Source organism: Musca autumnalis, unplaced genomic scaffold (assembly GCF_047663935.1).
Source record: "Musca autumnalis isolate F117 unplaced genomic scaffold, ASM4766393v1 scaffold_3, whole genome shotgun sequence".
NCBI lineage: Eukaryota > Metazoa > Arthropoda > Insecta > Diptera > Muscidae > Musca > Musca autumnalis.
Genome location: NW_027411866.1, coordinates 126,689,610 through 126,712,568, shown reverse-complemented (window position 1 = coordinate 126,712,568; position 22,959 = coordinate 126,689,610). Strand labels below are relative to the sequence as shown.

Genomic DNA, 22,959 nt, shown 5'->3' with positions numbered 1-22,959 from the left:
CATTATCGGCGCAACGTGTGTGTGCACGGCGTCATAATGTATTTATAGATGCAGCGTGCATTTCTAATGTGCGTCCAGACGGAATGTATGTGTGTTATTGTTAGATTATAAGATTTAGTTTTATGGTAGAATGTAAATAAAGAATGAGTCTCTCTAAAGCAACGAAACGAACAACATCGCTAACGCGGGTGTTTTCATTCTCTTAGGTTATTTTTCCTTTGGTTTCTTGTGTGCATTTGTGATGAGACTAGGAGTCGTCTCATCATTTGGTGACCCCAAAGTGATTGTTTCGTGTATAGTAAAGACACGAGGTAGTTTCACGTGTAGTATAGAGACGTGATAGGCGCGTAGTGAAAAATAACTCGTTAGGCCTATCCGTGTTTAGTGTAGTGACGTGTTAGACTCACATTTTTAAAAAAGAAAAGTGCTGTAGTTTTTCCGTCAGTGTGATAACGTATTAGACGCGTAGTGAAAAGTGACTACGTTAGGTTTATTCGTTAGGTTATAGAAAGGCGCACAGTCGAAGCAAAGATTGTGTTAGGCCAATTTTTATAGCTACTAATAATAAAAAAAATTAATAAAGTGACAAAAAGTGTATTTCGTGAAAATGAATTTTCAAGATTTCATCCAACATCAAAGGGTGTTGGGCGAATACATTGTTTCGCTTTATTTAGAACTGAGCAAAATTGCTCAGAAAAGTGTAACCAGGGAAGCAAGGGAAAAATTGTTTAAAGTTGTTAGTTCCTTCACGGAAGCAAGAAGGAATTTTTTAGACAATGATAGAGAGCTCCGCGATATGGGAAAATTTCCATATGAAATGCATAGCATATTCGCCTCAGGTGTGCGGTATGCAATAAAAAAGTTCGACTTCTTAAATCGTCAAGTAAGGATAGATTTTGGGACCGAATCAAAGAAGGATTCGTTAGATACACGAATTCTTTCTAGATATAAATATATAGCTGAGGTGGACAGCTTAAGTCCTTTGGAACAGTATGAAAAAAGAAACATACTGCGCCATTCAAAAACATTAAAAGGAGGTTTAATTAGAGAGTTTGAATATTCATTAAATGCGCTGGAGACTGAGATAAGGAAGGAGTTTCTAAGTGTAGAAGATGTCAAAGACAGATATGATATTGCGTCATCAGTACTGATGCAATATTTGAATGAGTTTCCTAAAGAGGATAATCTCGTAGAGAATTTCAATTTTTTACAAATTTGTTACCGCATGGTGAGATTTGGGAAAATTTCTAGAGTAGCACCTAAAGAGGTGAAGGTAAAAGATTATGAAGAGATCAATGGGAAATGGGTTCCCAAGATAAATACTAGACAGGCAGATAGTAGTTCAATTAGAAAAATTGAGCAGAGTTTTCCAGGTAGTATAGACTCTCAACAGGGGAGCGTTGAAGAAACTTCGGAAACTCAGAATGAAAACGTTCACGTTGATGTGTCGCGGAAATTAAATATCGAAGTCAACCAACTGCGTGAGAAAAATGAGCAGTTGAAGGCCAGATTGGAGCAAACAACCAAGGACTGGCAAATTGCTGAGAAGAAGGCTCGTATGCACGAGTCACGAGCTGCTGATCTTAACGCCAAATACGATGCTGCGACTGCTTATACGAAGGAAGCCGGTGTTGAACTCTGTGAGGTGCATGCAGAATTGGAGCTTCTACGCAAACAAATTAAAGAGGATGCACAGGCACGTATTGAGTTGGAAGGCAACATACAACATCTGCGTAACGAACTGACCTTCAAGGAAAAATTTCACTCAGAAGAAATTAATGAATTACGCACTGGTCTCTCTAAGCAATATGAGACCATATTACAACAGTCGTTGCAAGAGCTGCGTGAACAACACGAAGGAAAAATGCGTAAAATGGAAATGCTGTACGAGCAAAAGATTAAGGATCTCCAAGCAGAAGCCAATCGTAAGTCCGTTGCAGCTTCACGTGCTATCGAAGAATTAGATGTCTCTCATCAAAATATTGAAAGCCTGTATATTCGCATTAGTAAGTTGGAAGCTACAAATGCTGCATTGAATGGCAGAAATTCTGAGTTGGGAAAATTGCTCGCCAATGAACGAAGACGCCATACTTCTGATATTGCCAAAGTGGATGCGGAATTACAATTGCGTGATGAAGTGATACAACAGCTACAAGAAAGTGTTGCCTACGAAAAACTATTGTATGACGAAGAAAATTTAAGTCAAAGGAAATATGTTGTAACCACCAGAGAAATTGCTAAATATGAACCGAAGGTAACGGTACAAAACAAAGGTACAAATGAAGTGCAAGTCGGCGGCAGGCGGTTTAAATGTAAAATTGCTCCCGTATCTCAATGGAATGTAACGAGTGCAGCACATGAACCATCAACCAATATTGTTATGAAGTCACTAAAATGGCAGATTGGCAAAAGCATAAAGACGTCGCCGTGTAATGCCGATGAGGAAGAAGTTACCGGTGCCGACGGTATCAAGCATACCATTATACGTCATGTGTCAAATCATCGTATAATTAATGAAGAAAGTTCTAGTGGCGAGAAGAATCCTCTAAGAAGAAAATGGATTTACCACGTATTTCATCGAGGGAAAAGAAGTCCTCATCCTAGCTGGTTGCTGAAGGTGTTGGGTGCCATCACCTAGAATTAAGTCATGATAATGCTCTATATTTTTTATTATTAATAATTAAACTAAATAATGCCTTCAGCAGAAAATGAAAAGTATTACATTATGACAATGTTTAAGATAATATTCCTATTTTGTAAAAAATAACATTCATACATTATTGTTAAAAGATTAGAATACTCTAAGACCAGAAACTGTTTAGTTCTGTATCTAAATTAGTCTATGTAAATGGAGTCAGATAGCAAGCAAGAAAATGTTCAATGTCCTGTCCTAACAGTTAAAAGATTAGGATCTTTTAAGGCGGGGAGAATGGTGAATTTTGTAGAAGACTCTTTTCTGTGTAAATAGAGTCAGGTAGATTTCTTTGAATGCATGTGGTCTATGAATCTATGTTTAAAAATAACCAACTGCCTGTCATAAATAATGGAACAAATGTCGTACCCAAAATAGTAAAGATAGCAAAGGGTCGATAATAAAATATGTATTTTCCATTATCGGCGCAACGTGTGTGTGCACGGCGTCATAATGTATTTATAGATGCAGCGTGCATTTCTAATGTGCGTCCAGACGGAATGTATGTGTGTTATTGTTAGATTATAAGATTTAGTTTTAAGGTAGAATGTAAATAAAGAATGAGTCTCTCTAAAGCAACGAAACGAACAACATCGCTAACGCGGGTGTTTTCATTCTCTTAGGTTATTTTTCCTTTGGTTTCTTGTGTGCATTTGTGATGAGACTAGGAGTCGTCTCATCATACACCAAGGTACCTCCCTCACACAAGTTCAACATAACTGCAGTTTACAGACTGTTCGAGGATTTTTGGAAATTATGTAGTCTTGTTTACAACGATAACCTATTTTTCGTGGACAACTCCATGCTTTCTGACAAAGCTCTAAATAGTACAATGACCAACTAAAATAGCCCATAACTTTCGAAAGGAGTGACTGCCATAATAAGATTCATTTCCAAAACTAAGTCGGGGAAATATTTTGGTTGTGTAGCCGGTATTCGATCTGTTCATAGTCACAAATTAACACAGGCTGAGGGCACACAACTGTCGAAAAAGGACTACTTTTTACTTATTTTCCAAAAATAAAAATTCACAATTATTTAGTTCATTTCCAAATGTTTACAAGTGAGCATTCGGTAGATTCCTAGTGGATTAATTAGCTTATTATTAGCGAATAATTATGTGATGTTAAATAAGGATCGATTGTTTTTTGTCAAAACTATGTAACATTTTAAGCAATACATTTAATTTATGAGATATTTATCTTCTAGTTCCCGGAACTGGTTCCAGCAAAGTGTTTAATGTCATCGAGTCCATAAACTTATACTCGTACAATTAAGAAAAACTTATAACGCTTCTTTTGTAGCATTATATAAAAAGTAGAGAATACAGCAGCAACAACAATCATGGAAAATTTCCGACTTACAACATATTGTAATGATTTAGATAAGAGTTTGCGGATTGGTTTCATAGTTCAACCATGCTTTGGAAAAGCCGAAACATGAGCATCTTTATGACATAAAAGAATATTATATTCTTAGGTTATCGACACAAAAGATATAGAAATCCAATCCGCACTCGCGGATTTGAGTTATCCTTTTTTAACGTTATGTACCCTGCAACACATTAAATGAATATATAACTCTATTCTAAACCCAGCAAAAAAGTCCTCTCAAAATAATGGTTTTTATAGTACTTTTTGGTAGTCGTAACTACTTACAAAACCTCCTACTAACACATTATTTTAACAAGGGCATGCCGCACTGAATAACTAGTTATTTTATAACCAATATAACCACTAGAATAACTAGGTATTTTATGGCCACTGGAAGTTGAAAAATAAGCTATAAGTTAAAAAATTATATTTTCTATTTTTAAAACAGTTGAGGTGGAATTTGTTTGCAATTTCAACACACTTCATATTTTTTATTTTATTTATTTTTTATTTCTGCCTAGCCTAACACATTACACACTCGGCCACGCACACGAACATTAAGGGTTGTTTCAACGTGTACATATGCTTACATGAGCACCAGCAACTGTTCTTTGATTTTTTTTACCCGGCCGACGCACACTGGTCGAAACCACTGATCTAGCGGCGCAAAAGTCCGAAAATCAACACGTAGAATTGTTATATGTTTTTAATTGTATCGTTTACAGACACTTTGCTGACCAATAGTACAATTCAACTTTTTGTTTTTACTCCAATATTTACATAGTTCTACCCCGTCAAATGCAAACTTTCTTTCTGCAACATATTTTAAGAAAATTTTTGTCAAATTACTCAGATAGAATTATACATTATTTTCCAATAAATTGTTAATGGAACTTAACGATTTGTTTAATTGTTAGGGGACAGTGCCAGTTAAAATTAAAAAAAAAAACAAGTAAAAAGTCGTTAAGTTCGGCCGGGCCGAACTTTTTATCCCCTCCACCATAAAATAGTCTTAATTAAAATGGAATAATTAGGGTTCTTTCACACTTTTAGGTGGAAAAAATTTTCGACAATGGATAGACTCCTACTGCCTCCCACTATTGCTTAAATTACACTGTGAACACAAATGTTGGGGCAGAGAAAGGGGTTCGTAATATACTCACAAAGGCCTTTCTTCCCCAAGAGGAATTTTCCGTGCCCCAGACTTTCACCTCCATTTTGTCGCACAGTGTTATGTAATCTAATCTAAAAAAATGTGTTCAGCTAGGTGAAAGGTACCACCTACGGGGCTATATCAAAGAGTCAACCTATATTTAAATTTTTTGGCGGAAAAATTTTATAGCTGCAGGGAACTTCAAGAGTCAAATTGAGGGTAGTTTCATCAAAACAATGTAGACCCTCAAAAATGGACCCATGTTGACGAATTTTAGTGAAGAAATTTCGTGACCACTAAAAATTCCCGAAAATCGGGAGGTGCAGTTATATGGGGGGATATACCAAAACATGAACCTATATTGACGATTATTTTTGAATAGACAAATTTGTAGCTACATTTCTCAAAATACCGATCATTACAGCTAGTTCGGTTAAAAATTGCAGCTAAAATTCTCAAAATACCGAAAATCGGGAGATACCGTTTTATGGGGGCTATACCAAAACATGGACCTAGGTTGGCGGTGTTTCGTTGGAGATGTTTTATAACCACTGAGAAATTCAAATGTCAAATTACAGCTATTTCGGTTAAAAATTGCAGCTAAAATTCTCAAAATACCAAAAATCGGGAGGTACTGATATATGGGGGCTATACTCGTACCAAAACATGGACATATGTTGAGGATGTTTGGTGGAGATGTTTCATGACCACTGAGAACCTCAAATGGCAAATTACAGCTAGTTCGGTTAAAAATTGTAACTAAAGGGGGCCATACCAAAACATGGACCTATGTTGACGATGTTTGGTGGAGATGTTTCACGACCACTGAGAACCTCAAATGTCAAATTGCAGATAGTTCGGTTACAAATTGTGGCTAAAATTCTCAAAATACCGAAAATCGGGAGGTACCGTTATATGGGGGCTATACCAAAACATGGACCTATGTTAACGATGTTTGGTGGAGATATTTCATGACCACTGAGAACCACAAATGGCAAATTACAGCTAGTTCGGTTAAAAATTGTAGCTAAAATTCTCAAAATACCGAAAATCGGGAGATACCGTTTTATGGGGGCTATACCAAAACATGGACCTAGGTTGGCGGTGTTTCGTTGGAGATGTTTTATAACCACTGAGAAATTCAAATGTCAAATTACAGCTATTTCGGTTAAAAATTGCAGCTAAAATTCTCAAAATACCGAAAATCGGGAGGTACCGATATATGGGGGCTATACTCGCACCAAAACATGGACATATGTTGACGATGTTTCGTGGAACTGTTTCATGACCACTGAGAACCTCAAATGTCAAATTACAGCTAGTTCGGTTAAAAATTGTAACTAAAGGGGGCCATACCAAAACATGGACCTATGTTGACGATGTTTGGTGGAGATGTTTCACGACCACTGAGAACCTCAAATGTCAAATTGCAGATAGTTCGGTTACAAATTGTGGCTAAAATTCTCAAAATACCGAAAATCGGGAGGTACCGTTATATGGGGGCTATACCAAAACATGGACCTATGTTAACGATGTTTGGTGGAGATATTTCATGACCACTGAGAACCACAAATGGCAAATTACAGCTAGTTCGGTTAAAAATTGTAGCTAAAATTCTCAAAATACCGAAAATCGGGAGGTACCGATATATGGGGGCTATACCAAAACATGGACCTATGTTGACGATGTTTCGTGGAGATATTTCATGACCACTGAGAACCTCAAATGTCAAATTGCAGATAGTTCGGTTAAAAATTGTGGCTAAAATTCTCAAAATACCGAAAATCGGGAGGTGCCGTTATATGAGGACTATATCAAAAAATGGGCCTATGCCCATATCCTTTGGGATATAAGTTTTTTGATCACTAGGAACCCTGAGTGCCAAATTATAGCTAATTCGGTCTGCAAATGTGGCAAAGAACGTCAAAATACCTCAAATCCGGAGGTACCGTTATATGGGGGCTATACCAAAGAGTGGACCGATATAGCCCATCTTAGAACTTGACCTGCCTATGTAAAAAAGACCCTCGCGTGCAAAATTTGAGCACTCTATCTCAATTATTGCGGACGCTAGAGTGATTACAACAGACGGACAGACGGACGGACAGACGGACATGGCTAGATCGTCTTAGAATTTTATCCTGATCAAGAATATATACTTTATAGGGTCGCAAATGATTAGTTCGATGTGTTACAAACGGAATGACAAACTTAATATACCCTCCATACTATGGTAGAGGGTATAATAACTAGTTTAGCTATGTATTTAAATAGCAAAAAAAATCAAAAAATTAAATTTTTATAGTGCTTTTATTGGTTATACTGGCTTCTCACGTGGAGTGCATCTTGTAAACTTGGCCGAACGTGGGTTCCATTATTTTTTAGTGAATTAAATTGGACTCTCTAGATAACGAATAGCCATATTTGGGCTGCAAATATTTGCAAATCTGCTGATAGAGCCCGTTAAATGCTTAGACTTACAGGGTGTTTTTGTAAAAATGCTTGCCTGTCACACGAATCGTTCGTACTAAAACGTATACGTTAAAAATTTGGTTCTTGTAAAATTTTACGAACCATTCGTTTTTATCTGAAAGTTTTCGTCTATTTCATAAAAGGTTTTATATTTCAGGGTTTCCATGATACTTATTTTGTGAATTTTGCATAGGCATCTGCACGTAAAATGTGTTACTTGATGGCAGCCCCGATAAACAGATGACAAACAAAAAATAAGAAAAAAAAATGTAATCAAATTTGTGCAAAAATAATTGTGATAATATGAAGAAACGGATGTACATATACGCGTGTGCTTCTATGGAAATAAATAAAATTGCATTCCCTTCCAGTTTTCGAGTGTTTTGTTCCATTTATTACTCAAATTATTTAATTTTCATTCGAAACGATGGGTCTTTTCCATTCGTTTATTTTTGACGTATTCGTTCGTCTGATTTTGTTACGAAAACCAAAAAAATACGAAAATAAAAAGCTTTCATTTGTTTGTCACACGAATACAAACGTCAACCGCTATGAAAACCAAATTGTGTCTTCGTTCATGAAATCGACGAACGAATGTGCAAAAACTTTTTACAAAAACACGCTGTTACTCAAATGTGCTTAACATACACATGTATTGGACTATTTTGTACTTTATCGATAATGATCGATTATCGATAAGTTTTCTCGTATTGTCTTTCAATATTCAAATATGGCGCTTCAAATTCATTTACAAGATTTCTGTTCTTTACATTTTCAGTCACATTTAAGACATCTTCTATTAAATTACAAGTGCAAAAATTCTAATTTAAAGCAAATAAAGCAATTAAAAGGCAGAGGTTTGTATTAAAAACGAAATAATTGAATTTTGCTTCTTGTATTTACAGTAGATATTAACATTTGTGATAAAGTGTTTGTGATTCAGTGTTTTGTGATATAATGTTTGTGATATAGTGCTTTTGTTTTGGAATGCCGTTTTTAGAATTTTTTGAATCGTTGTCAATGTGGATGGACTCAGCGCACAAAAATGATTGGATACATATTTTTCAGACATTACGAGTGTTTCCAAACGCGCACTATTTTTAATATGTTACAATAAAACTACCAGAAGCGAAAAATATTCTGCAGTGAAAGAATTTGTATTAAACAATATAATAGAGGAAAGTACATGTTGTAAAGTGCAGTGCCAGAAAATAAACCAAAAATTGAGAAACTTCATAGATCAGTTGGGCATGAAGTGGGAGAGCTGCAGGATGCTATCATTTTATTGGAAAACGCTACGAAGAATGGTTAAACAGCGAGATAGTATTAGTTGAGCAGGCAAGTAGCATGTGCATGGGACGACCTGAAAATGATTTTGCGCAATGTACACATAAAACACAAATCAAAAAAGTTTCACATCTTGTAAATAAAACATCTTGCAAGGAGCTTTTGTAGGCTTCAAGCGTAAGTTTGCGGAAAAAGGGGAAAAGAGCTGCATCTGAAGTGGTAACCATGGTGCATTCTGACACTAAAAATGCAGCAACAATTCAAAAGAGAACTTTTGCTTCTGCAGCGAATCATGTTACAGCATATAGTTCAGATGAAGCTTTAGCGCTCTATGTGGATGGCGATTTCACAAAACATTCGTAAAAATTGATGCAATCTGGAGCCAAAACAAGAAATGCTAATACATATCCGACATATCGACGCCTCCAAACAATAGTATGCTAAGTCGACTTAGCATGTTTTCAAGTTCTTTACATTTTTAGAGTTTACGTCCTTTAACTTAAATTCTGTAAAATTTTGGTAATGATTGGTCAATCCGAACAGAAGTTATAAACAAATGTTTACTCAGAATTGTAGTGAAGGTCAGAGAAAACTGTAAACTTTGAGAGCTTCTTCTGCAAAACTCACTTTTCAGACTTAGCATACTATTATTTGGAGGTGTCGATATGATGCATTGCTATTAGCAAAGAAGAAATGCTATCCAGCCGGATTACAAATGAGAGATACATCTGCGGAAGTGCCACTACAGGCACTTGTAGACCATACCATTAGAAGGGTCGTCGAATCCCACCAGGGATCTTTCGTAAGCCCCATTCAAGATGTTATGACTGCGATATACAAGTGGGGATGTGATGGTAGTAGTGGACACTCACACTACATGCAAAGCTTTTCCGACCCCGAATCCGACAGGAATGACGAATATTTATTTGCAATATGTATTGTTCCACTACAAATCAGAACGGGTAGTGTTATTCTACGTGAAAATTCTCGGTCTTCTTCTACCCGGTTCTGAAGGCCAATTAAATTAATATGTGCAAAAGAAACTTCCAACTTGGTCAGCTCTGAAAGTGAAAATGTAAAACAGCAAATATCTAACATTAAATCAACACAATTTGAGACATATCAAATTCAACACCAATTTCACTTGAGAATGATTGATGGAAAAGTTTTCAATGTAATAGCTGAATGTTCGTCACAAACATGTATTTGTGGAGCCACTCCTATAATCATGAATAATTTAAAGTTCATTAAAAATCTGCCAATACGTACTAACATGTATGAATACGGCTTATCCACATTACACGCATGGTCACGATTTTTAGAGTGTATATTACATATTGCATATAGATTGCCGATTCAAAAATGGCAAGTTCGTGGCAATGACAAATGTGTTCTACAAGAAACGAAACAGAATATACAAGAAAAGTTAACACGTAAGATGCAGCTTTTAGTTGACATTCCAAAACCTGGTTCAGGGAACACAAATTCTGGTAATACAGCAATACGGATTTTCCAACAACCTAAATTAGCTGCACAATTAACTGGCGTTAGCGAGGAGCTAATCTATAGATTCAGTGTCATTTTAAGAACTATGGCTTGTGGCTATAACGTCAATACAGAATAATTCAGAGCATATTCTTTGAAAACTGCAGAATTTTTTGTAGAAAAGTACCCTTGATTCCATATGCCATGTTCCGTGCACAAGGTATTAATTCATGGTGCAGACATTATTAGTACGGTGTCGCTTCCTATTGGCATGATGTCAGAAGAACACAGGAAGCACGCAATAAGGATTTTAGGAACTATAGAGAGCACCACACACGCAAAAATTCAAGAAAACATACCATGGAAGATTTAATGCATGCCCTTCTCTTCTCGTCTGATCCTTTAATTTCAACGCTTTCCAAACAAACATCTAACAATTCCCGGAAGATTATAGAAAAAGACAATGAGGTACTAAATTTGCTTTCAGACTTTACAAGATGAAGTAGTTAGTTCTGACGATTCTGATCAATAAAAATATATCTTTCCTTATATCCAACCATTTACATAAGTGATAAATAAATAATAATTTATGAAATTTTGAAATATATACATTTTGTTTTAATTTTGTTTCCAATCGGCTATTTTTATTTAATTTTACGAAATACGTTAAAACTGTGATTTTGACCACATTGTGATATGAACAATATGGACTTTAGGATGAAGCAAATTAGGTATGGCAGCTAAATAAAATGTGAACCTATACCCAAAATTCCCCGCGGGTAGGTTTTCTATACCCTGGGGTAGCGAAATATGTGATAGTAACAAATTAGACTGAATAATTTAGCCATAACCCCAAAAATTTACGAAATCGGTTACTACCGTTATATGGGCGCTATAGCTATTTGACCAAACTTTGCCTATATTTGGTCCATTATTACCTACAGATACAAACTGCTTATTTGAAAATTTTCAGCCATATACCACCATTATTTTTTTAGTTTTTAATTTAGCGCCGTTGGATCAGTGATTTCGACCACAGTGCGCCGGTGAGCGTTGAACGCACAACCTTTGCATTTGTAGTCGGACACACAAACACACAAACATTACTAAATAAGGAGTAATATAAGTACTTATATTGGTATACACTACTTTATAATGGGTTACATAATGACTAACGGATGCGAATTTTTGTTGGGAATATTCAAAAATAAGCAAATTTTTTATTTCTGTCGTTTTTATAATGACATATAAACTGTTTTCTCTTTTTTTTAGGATAGCGTTTTTCCATTGCGCTAAATTTTAATAATTTGCGATAAAATACAATATTTTTACACACAATTATTAAAATGTATACTAATATTGCAGAAAAAGGTCGACAATGACCTGTTTTTTGACAAAATATTTAACAAAAGTTACAAGGTTAACAAATTTTTCTTTGTTTATCTCGCCTATAGGGTTGCCATGGATCCATGTTATATACAATTTTTTAATTGCCACAGGACCAACATTTTTTTAGTATTTGGTTTTTTGGTTATTGGATATGGGCTTCTAAAAGACTGAGGTGTTATTATTGGTAAAATTGAAAACCGAATATTTTTGACATTCTCTATAAATTTTGGTAAATCGGATTAGCCGTTTTTGAGTCTATACGGAACACACAACCATTGATTTTTATATAGCAGACCCGGCGACTTTTGTCTCGCAGTCATTTTGGGTACATTGAAGTTGACGATTTTAATTTAAATATTTATTGGGCGGAATGTACGGGTTTTATGATAAACCAATTTTTTCTTTTATTATCAAATTCGAAAAACGAACAATGTGGATGGTTTTCCGACATGGGAACTTGCGACGTATAGTTATTCATATGAAAATCATTCGTTTTCAAACTTAGCCATATTCAGCTTTCCAATTTATTTGTTGTCGTCCCGCAATAGCCATGACGAAATTGAATTACTTCCATTAAATTATGTTTGTTACTTTATTATCGTTTGGGAGAATGTTTCTCATGTGTGCATCCTATGTTGGGACGAAATGGGAAAAATTAGGTCAATTCTTAGGTTGTTTGGACAAATAATCGGCATCGTGTTGTTATGAATTCCACATATTTGTCGTGATCTTAAGTTTACGACAATGACGATCACTTCAGGCAAGCGTTAATCTGATCGACAGCTATGGAATGTGGTATACATGGGAAGGTTTTATCAACACCCGATAACAGAAAAGCACTTGTTTTATACCCTCAGCATTTCTGCTAACGAGAGTATATACACTTTCATACGGGCAAAATGTGCGTCATCGAAATAATGATTATAGACCCCAAGTATGTTTGGAAGAAATGTGTTTCAGAAAATTTGGAGTTGATTTAGCCATGTCCGTCCGTCTTACTATCTGGCTGGAGCGCACGATAACTCTCGAACGGATTACCCGATTCGGTCCAAAATTTTGCTTTCGTAATATATTGCCCAAACTTAGTTTAAGTTCGAAGATGGGTTACATCGGTCCACTCACTCCGGTACCTCCCCCACAAAAGTTCCGAAAATTTGTGCGCACGATAACTCTTGAAGGAACTAACCGATTTGGTCCATACTATGCACATCGTGAAATTTCTACCAGGTTTAGATGAGGTTCCAATATCGACTCAATCGGTCCACTCCTTCGGGTACCTCCCACACAAAATTTCGGAAAAGTTCAGTTTAGGAGCTGCTCTCGAATCGCTTTGATTTTTGTTGTAGCAACTTGTATTCACTGCTACCCATACGACGGTACAAGTTTCATCAGGGGCAAGTCCATACTTCCTGAGAAAATAGCCTGAACGGTACAAAAACCCCCATGACACTGTGTGCAGTGGTTGGAGCGCAAGATAACTCTCGAACGGATCTACCGATTCGGTCCAAAATGTGGCCTTCGTAATATTTTGTGCAAACTTAGTTTCAGGTACCTCCCCCACAAAAGTTTGAAAATATTCGCTAAAATGTTACGCGGGATTTCTCATAGACGTAGCAACCGATTTGCTCCAAACTTTGTATCTCTAAATATTGTCGAAACTTAGTTTATATTCAAATGTTGGCCCTATCTGTCCAATCCTTGTGGTACCACCCACACAAATGTTCAACATTTTTGTGTGGTTAAGGGTCTGTTCGAGGATCCTTTGGACATTTTTACCGAAGGTTTTCCTAGTGGCCCTGTTTACTGCGATATTATGTTTTTCGTAGGCTAGTGTGATAAAAAGCCCTATCTATTGATATCCCCGCATTAATCCTAAAAAATGCATCATTTCAAAGGCTGAAAAGCTAATTGATAATTCCCTTCACCGGGATGAAATCATGATATTGGTAGCAATCAGTAGAATCTTACTCTCTGTAATAGAAAGTAATGATGAAGTTAAGCCTTTGGGGTAATACTCCAGACTTAAAACAATCAAATGAGATTGGAACATCAATCGAAACAAAACAAAAAAAAAATAATTAATTAAATAAAACGATTGTATAGATCTTTCAAAAATTGACATAGATATACTTTTTCATTGATTCTAGCAAAGCAAATACAGTGGCAGTGGTATCAAGCCAGCTGGTTGAATACGAAATGTCTGACATAACATATTAATATATGTTAATGCCACTACCTTAATAATTTGTCTTAGATCCTAGTTGGTGCGTATACCATTTTCGCCAAAAGCAGTCCAAAAAGTGCCACTACATAATGCAAACACAAAAACGCGGTAGAAATGTGCGAAGAAGATATTTGATCCATAATAGATATTGCATATTTTTCGCGGATTTTCACAGATTCTTTTAGGTTTTATCCATTCCTGCCATGAGATCATTCCGAATTGTCAAAATCAGCTCAGCTGTTATGTAATCTATTTTACCTGGGGCCATCACTGTACATTCTCTGAAAATCGGAATCTCAGGATAATCGGTTTTATTGATTTTTATGTGTAAGGAGAAGAAGATGAATATCTAAATATATAGCTGTTTCAACAAATAAAATATGCCAGAATCTTCCATGGATAAATATAAACATTTTAGGACAAACACAAAATAAATCTGTTATATTTTGGTCGAGTTTTTGATTCACTTACGAACGTCATTTCAGTTCTACATATGTACATATATATAACAGATATTGAATTTAATATATAACCGTTTTAATCTACATTTTCGGTTCAAATGTAAAATAATGTAATTGATTTAAGGTCCCAGTGGTCAGTCCTCACCACAAAGTGTAGATTTGATACCTTCGTAACAGAAAGAAAACTAATTGCATAGATACGGAATTTTGGATGGTAGACGGGTTCCGACCAGAAATGGGGTGAAATGGACAAAAAAAAAAACAAACGCATTATCCGATCTATAACTGTTCTGAAGGTCACGCAATTGGCTAACTAATTACACTTTAACTAAGGTTTGAGTTTATGGCGAGTAGAGACTTGCAATTACCTCCCATAACCTAATACTCGTTCCCTGGATATTCTGAAGACATATATCTTCATTCCAAAGCATTGGTGTAAATGACATGCTTTGGATCCAAAAATGAATAGCATCTTTTGGGGTGCACGCTCATATAAAATTCACCGATGAAGATGCTAAAAAGGTGGCATGCCAGATCACTTGCACCCATGATTGAATGGCATCTTTGGCATCGAAAATTTTTAAGGATAAGGATTATTGCATGTTTCTAAAGGACAATGGCCCCCCAAAAATATGGGTTTCCTTCAACAAATTTCCGTTTCATCAAACAAGACAAGTTGAAACTGGATCAAGATCACCACATATTGCAACCTTAAAGCTTTTCTGAGCTTTTGAATTCATAAACAGGACGTAACTCCCGGTATTTTGTCGCTACAGTAGTTGTATTTATAGATGACTAACATTAAATCAAATTAATATCCTATAGAAGATCTCAAATATAGATTTAGTTATATACTAACTTTTAAGAATACTTTCGTGTCTATCAAATTAAAATATTTGTTTGTTGTTTTCAAAAAGTATAAAGACAATTAATTAAAAACATTTTATAATAGAATACCGCAGGATACCGCAGCTTATTTCTGATTTCTCAAAATATCACCTTTCTGCCCTCCCCTTTGAAAACTCTAAGGAAGGTAAAAAAATGTAAGGTACTAACTCCATAAAAATCATTATTTTTTTACAAAGAACGCACAAAGGGACTTTTCCATGGTAAAACACTTAAAATCATTTAATGAAATTTGCAATTTTGAGTAGAATGTCTTATTTCTTCAAATTTTTCCCAGCCACAGTTGACATTAGATACCCAATATAGGATTAGGGAAAGCACAGTAAAAATCTTATGATCAACCATGGCTAAATAGTTTCTACAAAATTGTAATGGTCAAGGCATAGAATTGGAATTTTACTTAGTGACCGCTAATTGACTGCCCTATAACGGAAAACTTTAACGCATGTTGCTGGCGACGGAAGGTAATTATTTTGCATACAATCTAAAAACATTAAAATCCAGTTTAATTTTTGAATTCACTTTTATAGATGAGAAACTAAAGCAAACTACTTTCAATTATACATAAATCATGAACTCAATATGGGGCCAAGTACCTTGATATGCTAATTCTCTACTCAGTGAAAGCTTGCATTTTCCTTAGGAATATTTGTGTATATAAGATCTAATAACTTAAATTAATGGTATCAGTTTCGATTATCTCTTGCAGCGGAGTACAACAAATCTCAATTAGCAAAATGGTAAGAAAACTAGCATTAGAATTTGACAAATTTTTAAATTGCAATTTTTTGTGTAGAAATCCATGGTTATTGCGTTGGCATTGTTCATTGCGTGTGCATCATCTGGAGTCGTTGCTCACATTCCCGTTGCTTCTTACGCAACCTATGCTGCTCCAGCTGCTGTCTCCACTTACGCTGCCCCCGCCGCTGTAGCCTCATATGCCGCTCCAGCTGCTGTAACTAGCTATGCTGCTCCAGCTGCTGTGTCAACCACCTACTCTGCTCCAGCTGCAGTCTCAACTCATTATTCCGCTCCAGCCGCTGTATCTACCACCTATGCTGCTCGTGCTGCTGTTTCCACATACGCTGCTCCCGCTGCTGTCTCCACATACTCTGCCCCCGCCTCTGTAGCCACGTACGCCGCTCCCGCTGCTGTAACTAGCTATGCTGCTCCAGCTGCTGTGTCAACCACCTACTCTGCTCCAGCTGCTGTCTCCACATACTCTGCTCCCGCCGCTGTAGCCACATATGCCGCTCCAACTGCTGTAACTAGCTATGCTGCTCCAACCTACTCTGCTCCAGCTTCGGTATCAACTCATTATGCTGCTCCAGCTGCTGTCTCCACTCATTATGCCGCCCCAGGCGCTGTATCTACCACATATTCTGCTCCTGCTGCTGTAACCTCTTATGCTTCACCAGCAGTTGTAGCCCCATCATCCACTTTCCTTGGCACACTTGGAGGTTTCGGAGCTTATCGTTTCGGTGGATTCGGCGGTTTCTTGAAAAAATAGAAATATTTAAATTATTCACTTTTGGAATATAATATTAAATAAATATTATATGAAATGAAGGAGTATGTAACTTTGTTTTTTTTAAGGTGTTTTAAATGATGTGAAGATAAAATATGATTTAAATACAAATGGTATCAACAAGGTATAATATCATTCGCCACAAAACTATTCAATCTGTTGTCCAAAATAATATTCGGACCAAATAGCATTTTAAAATTTGTGGTACATATGTACATATGTAGGAAAAGGATTTGATAGACCTCCTACTGAACTGTTCAAGAACGGTAGCGACATACTGATAAGGGGCATTCATCAATCCATCCATAAGACGTCAAACATGTTACCATTATCTTCACAAAATGTTTGTTGTTTACTGTTTACTTGGGATGTAAATAAAAGCAAGGATTATGGTCTTTGAACCACTTTTAGAGTAAATAGTGGTTCCATATGGAACATAAACATAATATTTTGATATTGTTACAATTTTTTTTGTAACAGTAAACGCATGCAGCTAACTTTTCTCTCTTACGTTTCGGTCATACGAGTTACACGTGCAGTTCTAGAAGCAACTTAAAAGTGTACAAAAAATAACACAATGTGTAATTTTTTTAGTCATGATTTATTAGCCATATTCTGATAGAAGAGCAAAAATAAGAAGACCCGTGTCCTGGCGCTTTTCCCTAGCACTTCAACTTTCGCGGTTATGGGCCCCAAAAACTTGAGGCCTTGATGTCAAAGGGGATCATAATGTCAGGCACATATCTTCTAAACCGCCATAAACAACTTTCTTGAACATAAAAAGATTCTAGGAACGGTTCTTCAAGCTCAAAATTCGATTATTTTAGATCACTCTTTCCTGTTCAGGTCTGTAAATAACAAACCTTTCAAATTTCCTTGAGTTTTAAACAATATGTTATTTCCAGATCTGAGATGGGAAAACGTTAAAAATATTTTTATTTTTTTATGAATTTCAGCTTGAAAATTGTTTATTGAAATCGTAGGTACATTTTTGTAGTTGATTGTATCCTTAATTTTTGGGCGGTTCGGCATCTGTGGACCGGAATCGGAGAAAAAGTATAAAAATCGAATATTTTCAAAAATTGTTGGCTATTTTCACATTTAAGAACCGGTCATAAACATTCCGCATATTCCAGAAAGTTGTTTGGTGTTATCTTTGCCACATTATTGTGGTCCATTGTTTTCTTGAATTTTGAACGGTTTAGTATCTATGGAGCAGGAACCGAGAAAAGAGGATAAAAATCGCATTTGATTTGCTATTTTGACAATTAAGAACCATTTCTACAGAGTTTGTATGTTCTAGAAAGTTGTTTACTAAGATCTAACGTACATTTTTCTAATTGGTTCTTTGCTTCAATTTTGATCGGTTTGACATCTGTAGACTAAAATCCGAGAAAAAATTAAAAGATAAATTTGACCTTGACGATTTTGACCTGGAAGGTGAGGTTGAATGGATTTTATGTGTTCACAATTATTATTCCTTAAGACGAGGGCTACAACTTTTCTTCTACGAGTAAACCCAAAATTTTGGCGGTTTAGAAGATATGTGCCTGACAAAATGATCCCCTTTGACATCAAGGCCTCAAGTTTTTGGGGCCCATAACCGCGAAAGTTGAAGTGCTAGGGAAAAACACCAGGACACGGGTCTTCTTATTTTTGCTCTTCTATCAGAATATGGTTAATAAATCATGACTCAAAAAATTACACATAGTGTTATTTTTTGTACACTTTTAAGTTACTTCTAGAACTGCACGTGTAACTCGTATGACCGAAACGTAAGAGAGAAAATTTAGCTACATGTGTTTACTGTTAGAAAAAAACTGTAACAATATCAAAATATTATATTTATGTTCCATATGGAACCACTATTTACTCTAAAAGTGGTTCAATATGGTACCTCAGCAGTGATTGGGTTAAAAAGACCATAATCCTTGCTTTTATTTGCATCCCAAGTAATCAGTAAACAACAAACATTTTGTGAAGATAATGGTAACATGTTTGACGTCTTATGGATGGACTGATGGATGCCGCTTATCAGTATGTCGCTACCTACCAAACCCTTTTTCTACATATGTACCACAAATTTTATAAGCTATTTGGTCCGAATATTATTTTGGACAACAGATTGAACATTTTTGTGGCGAATGATATTATATTTTTTGATACCATTTGTATTTAAATCATATTTTAAAATAAAAAGTGGTTGGCACTGTCTTCACGCCATTTAAAATACCTTTTCAAAAAAGTCCTTATTTCCTTCATTTCATATAATATTTATTCAATATTATATTCCAACAGTGAATAATTTAAATATTTCTATTTTTTCAAGAAACCGCCGAATCCACCGAAACGATAAGCTCCGAAACCTCCAAGAGTGCCGAGGAAAGTGGATGATGGGGCTACTACTGCTGGTGAAGCATAAGAGGTTACAGCAGCAGGAGCAGAATATGTGGTAGATACAGCGCCTGGGGAGGCATAATGAGTGGAGACAGCAGCTGGAGCAGCATAATGAGTTGATACCGCAGCTGGAGCAGAGTAGGTGGATGACACAGCGGCTGGAGCAGCATAGCTAGTTACAGCAGCTGGAGCGGCATATGTGGCTACAGCGGCGGGAGTAGAGTATGTGGAGACAGCAGCTGGAGCAGAGTAGGTGGTTGATACAGCAGCTGGAGCAGCATAGCTAGTTACAGCAGCGGGAGCGGCGTACGTGGCTACAGCGGCGGGGGCAGAGTATGTGGAAACAGCAGCACGAGCAGCATAGGTGGTAGATACAGCGGCTGGAGCGGAATAATGAGTTGAGACAGCAGCTGGAGCAGCATAATGAGTTGAGACTGCAGCTGGAGCAGCATAATGAGTTGACACAGCAGCTGGAGCAGCATAGCTAGTTACAGCAGCTGGAGCGGCATATGTGGCTACAGCGGCGGGGGCAGCGTAAGTGGAGACAGCAGCTGGAGCAGGATAGGTTGCGTAAGAAGCAACGGGAATGTGAGCAACGACTCCAGATGATGCACACGCAATAAACAATGCCAACGCAATAACCATAGATTTCTACACAAGAAATTTGCAATTTAAACATTTGTTTTGCATCATCAAATTCTAATGCTAGTTATCTTACCATTTTGCTAATTGAGATTTGTTGTACTCCGCTGCAAGAGATATGCGAAACTGATACCATTAATTTAATTTATTAGATCTTATATACACAATTATTCCTAAGGAAAATGCAATCTTTCACTGAGTAGAGAAATTAGCATATCAAGGTACTTGGCCCCATATTGAGTTCATGATTTATGTATAATTGAAAACATTTTGCTTTAGTTTCTCATCTTTAAAAGTGAATTCAAAAATTAAACTGGATTTTTATGTTTTTAGATTGTATGCAAAATAATTACCTTTCGCCGCCAGCAACATAGTCTGTTTGGATCCGAATTGATCCATCAGGTGTCAAGCATGCTGTTTCGTGCGCACTAAATGCTAAATTTGATATGCGTTATTGTTTTTCGTTATAGGGCAGTCAATTAGCGGTCAGAAAGTAAAATTGCAATTCTTTGCCTTGACCATTACAATTTTTTAGAAACTATTTAGCCATGGTTTATCACAAGATTTTTCTGTGCTGTCCCTAAACCTATATTGGGTATCTAATGTCAACTGTGGCTGGGAACATTTTGAAGAAATAAAACATTCTACTTAAAATTGAAAATTTCATTAAATGTTTGTAAGTGTTTTACCGTGGAAAAGCCCCTCATTGCGTTCTTTGTAAGAAAAATAATGATTTTTATGGAGTTAGTAACTTAAATTTTGTATCTTCCTTTCGTATTGAGCTGTTATGACCTAAGGTTTTGAAAAGAACAAAAAAATATTTTAATTTGATAGACACGAAGGTAGTCTTAAAAGTTGGTATGTACTGGAGAACCCTAGTGGAACTGTGTAAAAGATTCTTGATATTTTGAACAAAATATAACTAAATCTATATTTGAGTTCCTCTAGAGTATATTAATTAGTTTTAATGTTAGTTACAGTGCTGATAATTATTCACAATTAGTCGTCTAAAAAAACAACTACTGTAGCGACAAAATTCCGAGAGTTACGGCTTGTTTATGAATTCTGAAGCTCAGAAAAGCTTTAAGGTTGCAATATGGGGTGATCTTGATCGAGTTTCAACTTGTCTTGTTTGATAAAACGGAAATTTCTTGAAGGAAACCCATATTTTTTGGGGGCCATTGTCTTTTTGAAACATGCAATAATCCTTAATACTTATTATACCCTCAGCCTTAAGGCTGATGAGGGTATATACACTAGGGTTATAACTTTTCTGCACTTTTTGCAAATATCAAAAATACCACCACATTGCCGAATAGAGCATAGAAAATATTTAGAAATGCGTTATCACTTTTAAAGTTTCCACAAAAAAAACTAAAGTCAACATTTTTCTTTATAAAAATGTTCAAAAGGAATTTAGATATCTTAGTCGGTGCGGAAACTTTTTTTACCGAACGGAACTTAAACACGCGTTTTCGTTATCAGGACAATATTCCGCAAATTGCGCTGGCGTGGTATTTCTTTTTTTTTTTTTTTGTTATAGTCCTAATATACACTTTGATACGACCCTAAATGTGCCGCATCTAAATAATAGTTTTAGACACCAATATGTTTGAACGAAATCCGTTTCAGACAATTTGGAGTTGATTTAGCCATGTACGTCCTTAATATTTTGCCCAAACATAGATTAAGTTCGAAGATGGGCCATATCGGTCTACTACCTCCCACAAAAGTTCAATTTTTTCTATTAAAGGGTGTAAACGATAAATCTCGGAGGAAGCAATCGATTTGGTCCAAACTTTACACATCGTTTTATTTCTTCCAGATAATGATCGGGTGCGAATATGGACTATATGTTACATCCCACCCAAAATTCCGATAAAGTGAAATTTAAGAGCTCCTCTCAGATCGTTTTGAAATTCTTTTCAGCAGGTTGTGCCCCTTTATGACGGCAAAATTTTTATGACGGTAAAATTTTTTAATGGCTTAAAAGCTCCCAGAAACCCAGATTACACCAACGAAACTGACAAATCCGCAAGATAACTCTCGAACGTAGTTTCTGATTGGCCCTAACTTTGTACATCGTAGTATTTTATCCAGTCATGTATCAGGTTGGATGTAGTCCATATGGTCCCTCCTTCTGGTACCTCCCACACAAAAATTGGGAAAAACAATGACCCAAAAGATCAAAAAACCCGCCGGCACCAAATAAAGTGGGTAGGTAGTACGTAAGATAACTTTCGAAGGGAGAAACCGATTTGTTCCAAACTTTGTACATCGTATTATTTCTTACACACTCGAATTATGGCCGAATACTGACTACATCGGAGCACTCTTTCGGGTACCTCCCACACAAAGATTGCAAATTGTGCAGTTGAAGGACTCGTCTGGGATCGTTCTTAAACGTTTTTTAAACATATATACGTCCCTAGTTATGACGGAACAATTTTATTTGGGGCAAGTTCATATACCACAAAGTGGAAAGGGTAGTTTATTTTTCCGAAATTCATTCGCCGTAAACCCCCATTGCGGTATACCAAAATTCATATCTCGACGAGATTAAGTGATTTTGAGATGTATGTCCGTCCGTCCATCAAAAAATTTAATCAAACTCCAGGCCACAATTATAGACCGATCGTCACGAAATTTTGTATGAATGTGGGTTTCCCACTAGAATAGACACCTATTGCTATTGATGATGATCGTAAAATATTTAGTGGGTGAAATTGACCAAAAACAAACTTTTTATCCGATATTGTAGCGCCTCTGGGTTACGACAAGCTTGCAATTAACAATGATGATGAGACAATATACAGCGGGTTAAATGGACCCAAACTTTTGTGTGAACATTTGTAACATTTTTAGTATAGTGACTATATTTTTATTCCTGTAAGATATGTTTCACTTATTGTATTTAGAAGAGGAACTCTTGACCTTTTTTATTGATGCC

The 22,959-nt window shown here is 36.2% G+C and overlaps 3 protein-coding genes across 3 annotated transcripts; 2 read left to right on the top strand and 1 right to left on the bottom strand.

Moving 5' to 3' along the window:
* Positions 1–1,225: 1,225 nt before the first annotated feature.
* LOC141398303 (lamin-C-like) lies at positions 1,226–2,638 on the top strand. Its single transcript, XM_073975584.1, has one exon. The coding sequence runs from the start codon at positions 1,226–1,228 to the stop codon at positions 2,636–2,638; it is 1,413 nt and encodes a 470-aa protein (XP_073831685.1).
* Positions 2,639–16,222: 13,584 nt separating this feature from the next.
* Positions 16,223–16,952, top strand: LOC141398302 (uncharacterized). Its single transcript, XM_073975583.1, has one exon. It carries the CDS (start codon positions 16,245–16,247, stop codon positions 16,950–16,952), a length of 708 nt encoding a protein of 235 aa, XP_073831684.1. The 5' UTR covers positions 16,223–16,244.
* Positions 16,953–19,286: 2,334 nt separating this feature from the next.
* LOC141398301 (uncharacterized) lies at positions 19,287–20,012 on the bottom strand. Its single transcript, XM_073975582.1, has one exon. It carries the CDS (start codon positions 20,010–20,012, stop codon positions 19,287–19,289), a length of 726 nt encoding a protein of 241 aa, XP_073831683.1.
* Positions 20,013–22,959: the final 2,947 nt, after the last annotated feature.